The sequence below is a fragment of the Emydura macquarii genome, unplaced genomic scaffold, assembly GCF_026122565.2.
Source record: "Emydura macquarii macquarii isolate MOO-44397 ecotype Brisbane River unplaced genomic scaffold, CSIRO-AGI_Emac_v2 contig_2473, whole genome shotgun sequence".
Taxonomy (NCBI): domain Eukaryota; kingdom Metazoa; phylum Chordata; order Testudines; family Chelidae; genus Emydura; species Emydura macquarii.
Window position 1 is genome coordinate 995,457 of NW_027132610.1, and position 8,875 is coordinate 1,004,331.

Sequence of the window (8,875 nt, forward strand, 5' to 3'; positions counted from 1 at the left end):
AGACTGTATGTATATATCTGTTCCAAAACAGAAAAAACCTATGCAACGTTAAATGATGTTTAGAGTTCTTCCAAAAGATGAATATTACTGACAGATAGCATAATTGGAAAAGTAATATATTTCCATGAGTACTGAGTAGAAATACCAACTGTCACTTGTGCACTGCCTGTAGTTTTGCAAGTGTGTCTTGCTTATCAAAATTATTCCAATATTTTAAAAAAATTCAGCCACACCATTTCTCTTTCTGTCTATGACATCCTGAAAACACAGTATGTCTACACTGCATTTTAAAATGCACAAAAGGGAGTTTCAGAGCTCTGGACTGTCTATAGACTTGAGCTTGTGCCTTGGCACTAAAACCAGTTGTGTAGATATTCAGGCTCAGGCTGGAGCTTGGGCTCTGAATTCTGGGGAAGGGACTGGGTTTCAGAGCTCACGTCTCTAGACCTGGGCTCTCAGCCTCACTACCACAGGTTTTAAAACGCAATGTACACATACTCACAGACGCACAGGATGACTGTACGTTTGCACTAATACACACACAGACAGAACTATATTTAAAGAACATGAAAGATGCAAAATCAAATACTCAAAAGTTATGAAATATCAGGATTGAGGTAGCCCTTGTCCCCTTGCATCTGTGTTATGATACAACATATAATTACATCATATGCTATTTTTCTACATGACATCTGCCTCATTCAGCACTGGATGAACAGTGCTCACTCAATGAGCAGCTATCCAATATTTTGTTTATCCTCACAGTTCAATGTGTGGCCCCAGCCCATATTTACTGCATACCACCGAACCCTTCACTGAGTACAGAATTATTTACGTCCTCATGGGCTTTTCTATGGTGATTTTAACTTACTAATTTATTTCTTTACAAACATTAATTAATTTATCTCCACAAAATCTAAAGTACCAGTGGAAGGGGTGTGTGTGTGTGTGTAACTGAAAACACAAGAGAGATAGTCTTCCTGCTCTTGGTTCTGGTTCAGGGCACCACAGCAGCTCCCTGAAGAACAGGAGCAATTGCGATAAAGACCTCAGTTTCTGCAACCCTGGGTTGGAGCACATGTAATGGACCACTATCTTGTCCAACAGCAAGGACTGAACTGGAGACCTCCAGAGCTAAAGCGTGAACTGCTACAGTTTGAACTAAAAAGTCAAGGTTCTGTAAGTGTGGGTTGTAACAACTCACGTCCTCTGCAGACTGGCACAAAAGCAGGACCAATTACACTCACCGGTCAGTGACATATGGTCAGCATAGACGACACATATGCCATCTGATCAGCACAAAGGAGCTGGGAGGGGATGGAGCACACTCAGTGAAGATGGACTCTTCAGGGAATATAGCTGCCAAACTCTAACAAGTTTCTTCTGACCAAGTCTGAACTGAATTTTTTCAGAGGCTTATAACAGCTTATAAGTTATAATAACTTTCATAAGGATAGCAAAGAGCATGTCCTTGACAGCAGGACAACTCCTTGCCAAATTTCAAGTCCTTAGTCAAAAGCATGGAGACATCAGATGCTCAGTGAAACAGTTTGACAGTCTAAATAGGTATTTTGAGTCACCCACTTAATTCTTCTGGTAATCAGAAGTTTAGTGAGATCTCATTTATCAGATTTCTTTTTGTGGAAGGATACAAGAAAACATGAGTCTGTTTGGACTACTCTTGGGATAGTACAGGCTTCCCACCCGGGTTAAGACACTGCCTGTTAATGTTGTTTCGCAGTCTCGCATCTGGACAGGGCTTTTTACCTAACACGATTGTTAAAACAGGCCACAGACAGTAAAATCTTTGTGGCATAAACGTGTTCTCGGCCTGGGTGCTGCAACCAATCCAGACGAGGTCAGGGCTACTCCCTTTCGTTAAGGTGAGAGGAATCCCCAGGGGTCTTTCTGTGGGGGCATGAGGGCACGGGAGCGAACAGCCACTGGCAGAGACGCTTTATTTTCGCATTTTATTCAGCGCGGACCACGCCGTCACCGGTTAACAAGTAACACCAGGGCAGCAGTACAAGCAGCCGCCCCTTGTCCCAGCCGGCCCTCCCGGGATGGAGGTGGTCTGCTCCTGCCGCGGTAGGGCCACGCCTGCTTCACGCAGCCCGTCTGCGTTGGTTCCTGACCCGGGGGGGAGGGGGACCGTCAAACAGCCCCGGGGCCTCTGAGGCCTCTACCGAAGGCAGCGGGGGGCGGCAGCGGGACTCAAGCGGCGACTGCAGCCCCGGCCCCCCCGGACGGCGGGCGCTGCCTCCAGAGCGGGAGACGTGACTGACGTGACCCGCCAGGGCCCCGGACTCACCCAGCACCAGCCGGGCCACGTCGGACGGCAGCAGCATGGCCCCGCGCGGGGCTGGGGCGCGGCGGCGGCAGCGGCGGCCCCCCGGGAGCGCAGCCAACCAACCCCGCAGCCTCCGCCAGCCGAGCCAAAGCGCGGAATAGGAAACAAACTGCTCGGGTCAGCGACACCGCCCGCCCCGCCCACCTGCTTCCGTTGGAAGGGACAAGAGCGCGCTTCCGCTTCCGGGTTTGCGCCACTGGTGAGGACTGGGAAGCGTCAGCGCATGCGCATTGGCTCGTCGCGTGTGACGGGAGCGACTGAACCGCTCTGAGGCTGCGGCACCTCGCTTTCGGGCAGGCAGCGTGCGGTAATAACTGACTGCGGGCGCGGCCCGGCCCGGCGGGAGCAGCCGGGGGCTTCGAGCCTGAGCTCAGCTTCTGCGGCTGCCCCTGGCCACCGCACACCTCCCCCCCCCCGGGCCACCGCACACCTCTCTCCCCGCCCCCCCCCTTCCAGACCTCGGGGCACCCCCGGCCATCGCACTCCTCTCTCCCTGCCCTCCCCGGGCCCTGGTAATCCCGAACCCCAGCCACATTCATCCCACCCCCTCACATCTTCCTCCTTGCCCCCACTTTCCAGACCTGGGCCTCCACCCCAGCTGTCTCATATCCTTCTGTCCCCACTGGACCTGGGAGTTCCCCCAACCCTAGCTGCCTCACATCTTTATGCCTTTCCTTCGGCACTGGCCTCCCTGGTACCTCACACACTCTTCAACTTAGCTCGTGGTGTCAGCCTCAGTTCTATGGGTTTGGGGAGGTGTTTTCCCTTCCCTTTCAGTTCTGCCATGCAATGCAGTGTGCACTTGAACATAGCACCATGGAGACCCATCTTTGTTCCTCATGACACGGATGTTCCTATATGTGCAGGTCACAATAAAATGTATTTTCCTAACTGCTAACCCTGAGGGGTCAAGCTGGAATCTGAGCATTAAACTGGGTTCTTTCCCCTCATTGGCATGGTCTCTAATAAAGTTATTGCAGGCCAAACCAGACTCTCAGTGACACTGATGCAAATCCTTCCCTTCAGTGAGGTTACACAGATAAAATTGAGGACAAAATTTGTCCTTGCCTTGGAATTTAGCTCTTCTGATGCCCGGAACCACAAGAGAATTGAGCTCACTCTGCTGTAATTGGTCTGGTGTGGATGCAGAAAGGTTAGCAAATAAAAAGCACTAAAAACTTGTTTATCAGAATTCACTCTGAATACGAAACAAGCAGATTTGATGCATTCTGTGTTCACCAGGCTCCCACCACCACAGCATCTGAACACTGCTGTGCCTAAGTATTTACAATTAAAAAAAAAAAAAAAAAGTTGCTGTGTCTCTCATTTCCTGGCTTGTAGGACAGAGACTGATTTGTTTATGGTGTTTTCTAACGTGTAGCATACATATTATACCTTATTGTGGGGCTGCTAACTTGAAGAAATTAGTTTTGCATTCTTATGGCACATAAGCACATGTGGCACCCACTTTGACACACCAAAGACTGCATTGTCTACTGGCCAAATGCTTGATGATAATACTTATAAATGAACACAGCCATCATATTCCTTGTTTTGCTAGTCTCTTTGATAGACAGATAGAAATAGCTTATTGCACAAGTTCATTGGCAACAGAAACTTAGTGGTGCAACTTTATTTGTAGCCTCAAGTTACAGAGAAATGTCAGTCAAGGGTTGAATTTTAGGACTCTGTTTTTGCCTGCATACACTTCTGTTCTAATGCACTCTGTGTTTTGAGTCTTCCTGGTTTAAGTCAATGTGAGAAAGGTATTACTGATCAGTCTGATACTAGGCATCATCTAGTTACACGATTGCTACAAATTCTTTTAGATTTGTGCCTGTTTTCTTTTTTTTTTTTTAAATAGCGTACAAATATGAAACATGAAACAGCCCAAAGGGTAAAATGTAAGTTTTATTTATCAAATCAAAACAGTTGCATTCATACAGTGAGAGGCTGTTTGAAAGGATATTTGTCAGGTCTTGGATTATCTGAACAAACTGTTTTTCTGTTCCAGCTAACATTAAGTGGTGTGTTTGAGTTTCTAATAATTCTTAATTTCTGTTTATTACATATTAAATGTAGTAATGATTTTAACATAATGCTAAATTATGAGCAAAAGTATTTAAATGTCAGGAAATTGAGTCACACTTCTAATTTTTTTTAAAAACAGGGTTTTTTTAAACCTAAAACCAATAGAAATGTGTTCATAGATTTTAAAAAACATTCCAATAATAAGAATTGTCTTCAAACAAACATTCCTTGCAGTGTTTGTAATCTAAATATTGCTTTAGTTAAGCACTTCAAACAAACATTAACAATAAATAAAAGTGAAATTGATTAAAGACTAAATGTATTTTCATTGTCAAAACTCAGGAGAATATAAAAAGTAAACAAAGCATAAATAGTGAAAAATAACTTGGATTTTCAGAGTTGTTTCAGTTTCAATAATCTGAGGTGATATTGATATTATTAACAAGAAATTTGTTTACATAAGACTTAAATTGACAATGGCTTTTCAAAGTTTTTCTACTGTAATGTTATGGCTGATACATTGCACTTCCTTTATATTTTACAGTAAATGTTAGGAACATGCTAACTGCCATAATGGACTATGCCAGCGGTCCACATAGTCCAGTATTCTATTATTGAACTGTGATAATTCAGTTGCTTCAGAAGAGGGTGCAAGAAACTTTGTGGTGGACAATTATGGAATAACAAGGCCATAAGGGGAGTATTGATGAGAGAATAATTTTTGTTGTTCGCTCCCATCACTTAGTGATTGGTTTATGCCAGAAGCAGGAAGGTTATATCAGTTTTAAAAACCTATATAATATAACTGGACTTTCGCATTATACATGTAAATGCCTAATTTGTAAGAGGTGGTAGCTTGAACACTTTGAGGGAAAGCTTGGAGAAATGAGTTTTGCATTTTATTCTGAAAGTGGTTAGTTCTATGCTAATTCTTGAGGGAGTGAGCTCCATAGCCTAATCTGATTCTTGGAAATTCCATATTCCCAATTTATGAACCTCCTTTCCTGGCTGAAGATTTCATCATTCTAGTACAATATAGCTGTAATGGCAGGTTGTGTTCATATAGGGAGAGACAGAGACTGTCCTGGGTAGCTTAGGACCAACAGTGTGGAGGGCTTTGAATATCAGGACAGAGACCATAAACTGGATGCTGTATTTATCAGGAGCCAGTGCAGAGTGGAGCACTGAGGTGATGTGCTCACAGTGAGTCGTGTTACTAAATAGAAAGCTGCTGAATGTGGCCTGGTTCTATGGTCAGAATCCAACAAAATGTGTTTTAATACACCCGTGTTTAAGGTTATGTTCTGGGAAAAAGGAGTGCAAATTATTCCTACAGGATTGGAGAAGCTGTTGGAAAGCAGTGACTCAGAGAAGGTCGTACATAACATCATGGATAGTTGCCTCAACATGAGCTCTCTATAATACTGTGGCAAAAGGGGTTAATGTAGTCCTTGGGTGTATAAAAAGGGGACTAGTAAGTAGAAATAAGGAAGTATTCTTGCCTCTGTACTTAGCATTGCTAAGACCACTACTAGTATATTGTCAAATTTTGGTGTCTACACTTCAAAAAGGATGCAGAAATATGGGACAGAGTTCAAAGGAAAGCCATAAAAATGATCCAGGGGTTGGAAAAGAAGACTGATGGTTTGAGGTGTAAGGAATTCAACTTTAGAGCTGAGCCAATTTTTTTTGCTGAGTAGTAAATTTGCTGAAAAATGCATTTTTTGGGGGGTACCAAAACATTGTGAATTTGGGTTGAATTCAGCAAATATTTTTGCCCCAAAAAACCTTGACTTTTTTTCAGAAATGTCAAAACAAAACATTTTGGCATTTTTTAAACTACCCATGTCAATATATTTTTTAAAAATATTAACATTTTCAAAACGTGACCCAACCAGTTCTTTTCCAGTTCTTTTTTTTGGTGAGAAAAACAATAACAATTCAGTTTCAGTTTGAAATGAACTGAATTTTTTTCAGATTTTTTTGGTTTGCCCACCCAACTGAAAAATGAATCATTCGCTTAGTTCTACTTATTGTACATATTCAGCTTATCGAAGAAAAGTTTGAGGTGACATAATCACTGTATAGATATTTACTCATGGAAAAGGTATCCAGTGGTGGGGAGCATTTCAACCTTTCTGCCAATGGTCTAACAAGATCCAGTAGCTGGAAGTTGAGTTAAATTGAACCTTGAAATAAGATGTTATTTCCTAGCAATGGGGGGTAATTAAATGAAGAACAGCTTATAAGGGGAGATGGTGGATTCACCTTCACTTGGAGTATTTAAGACAAGATTAGATATGTTTTTAAAATATCCTTTAATCCCGTTTCTGAGAGAAATTCTATGGCCTGTGGGTGTGGATGGATGTGTGGGTACAGGTTAGATGATCGTAATGGTCCCTTCTGGCATTGTTGTCTGAGTCCCTCTGTTCATCCCTTTCCTTCATGAGCCTTGGGGAGAATGGGATTTACTGCATTGCCGCAGCATGCTCATAATACTTGTAGCACTGGATTTAGATAATGACTGTAATCAAATATCATGTTTCAAGGCTTCAATGGGTCACCTGTAGTGCTCAGGAAGGAATTTTTTCTCTGAATACACAATTAAATATTCTTGAGGTGGAGCGGTGTTGTTTTTTTGTTTTTTGACGCCTCTGAAGTATCAGAGATTGGCCACAGCTGGAGTTGGGACACTGGTTGGAGTGGATGAATGCTTTGAGGTAGTACAGAGAATCCTTTTTGTAGATGCCTGGCTGGTGCATCTTGCTCACATCTTCAGGGTCTTACTGATTGCCAGATTTAGTATCTGGAAGGAATTTTCCCCCAGGTCAGATTGACTGGGATCTTTTCTTTTTGCCTTCTGCCATCAGCTGTGTTCCATTGCAAGGATCTTGGGCATTGGTGGATCCTTGGTCTCCCATTCTCTGCCTCACACTTTAGTCTGCTGAGAACTGAAATGTTAAATGATCCAACTAAAGTCTTTGGGCTTAATAGAGGGGTATCTGGATGAAAATTAATGGCCTGTGATATACACGAGGTCTGACTAGATGATGTATATGGTCCACTATCAGGGTGGATTGATTTAAATCAAGACCATTTAATCACCGATTTAAATCATGATTTAAATCAAGTTTTCAAACTGATACTTCTTCACATATTTCTTAAACAATGGTGCAAATCTGATCATTGAAACATGTTAATTTACAACTCAGTACAGCATTTTACAACATCTAGGAGGGTATACTTTGTATAATTTTTTAGATAACTTGATTTTTATTAATTTAGGAAATAGTCATTATCTGTGTCAAGCTGCAGATGCAGCAGCAGTACATTAGGAATTGTAAGAACTAAATCTCACACACACAAAAGCACTTATATTTTATTAAACTAAATCTTAAATGTTACATAAATGTTTCACATTTGCAATTGCACCAGTCTCCTGTGTTGCCAGCTGACGGTTGTCCTTAAACTTTTTTTTTTTTAATTTTCAAATTTTATTAACTTTAACAGACAAGTCATCACAACACTAAATGTATGCTGTCCTTAAATCTTTTACAATTAGCTCTCATCTTCCCCACTCCCACTCATTTTTATTCATAGACTGATACAGAAATACGAGTTTTCCTTCTTTTTCAACTCCCAGTTGATTTCTTAGCTTTGAGTGAATAATATCAAATGATGAAAATATTCTCTCTGTTCCTGTAGAGGAAGCTACTGCTGTGAAAAGTTGGCTTAGCAACTGAAGGAACTCTGTTTCAAGGTGCCTGGCTAATGATTTCCACCAATTCAGGGGAGTGACTTTGTTCAAAACATCATCAGTAAACACATACTGTTCAAATGGTTCCGCTCCAGCCCTGAAATTTATTATGATTGGCATAACTGAGGAGTGATTTTGAGATGCCCATGCTATGGCAACATTCATCTTCAGAAGTTAGGCATCTATCTACCTTTATATCTGAAGTCAAGAATGTTCACAAGTAAATGAGGTGGAGTTAGTGCTTCATCCATTTGGTTTTTTATTGCCTGCAGTTTAACTTTCTGGTGAGATATTTCTTTTTTCAATGTCTCTTGAAGTGCCTTCCAAATTTCGACAGCATCAGCAATACAGCAACAATTTCTCTGAAATTTGTTTATGGATATAAGCTTCAGTATACTGAGCATATCCTCTACGTTCCTCTTTAAACCAATTTTAGATACTTTGGATGAGATACTTCCATCTATTTTATCATAGTTTTCTTCACAAAGTTTTATGAGAATGGGCCAGTTCTTAATAAATTGTTCAAAACAATCAACCACAGAATTCTACTGAACATCTTGAGGGAGAATTAGTTTGGATCCTCCTGCTCTCTTCAGTGAAACTGAAACAAAATGGTTGTTATGGAAGTATTTTGTGACTTCAACAGCATTTTCTTTTATTCCTGGAGAAAACGTACTTATTAAGTCTTTGACTAAAAGATGCATTGAATGGGCACTGCAGCCATATGTTATTAAGGA

The 8,875-nt window shown here is 41.8% G+C and overlaps 1 protein-coding gene across 2 annotated transcripts in view; it reads right to left on the reverse strand.

Moving 5' to 3' along the window:
* The window catches only part of NPAT (nuclear protein, coactivator of histone transcription), a 29,800-nt gene extending 27,321 nt beyond the window's left edge, over positions 1–2,479 (reverse strand). For both annotated transcript variants that reach the window (XM_067562809.1, XM_067562807.1), the window contains exon 1: positions 2,312–2,479. In XM_067562809.1, the coding sequence (XP_067418910.1) occupies positions 2,312–2,348 (37 nt within the window). In that variant the 5' untranslated portion in view covers positions 2,349–2,479. The remainder of the gene's footprint in view (positions 1–2,311) is intronic.
* Between the last annotated feature and the right edge of the window lie 6,396 nt (positions 2,480–8,875).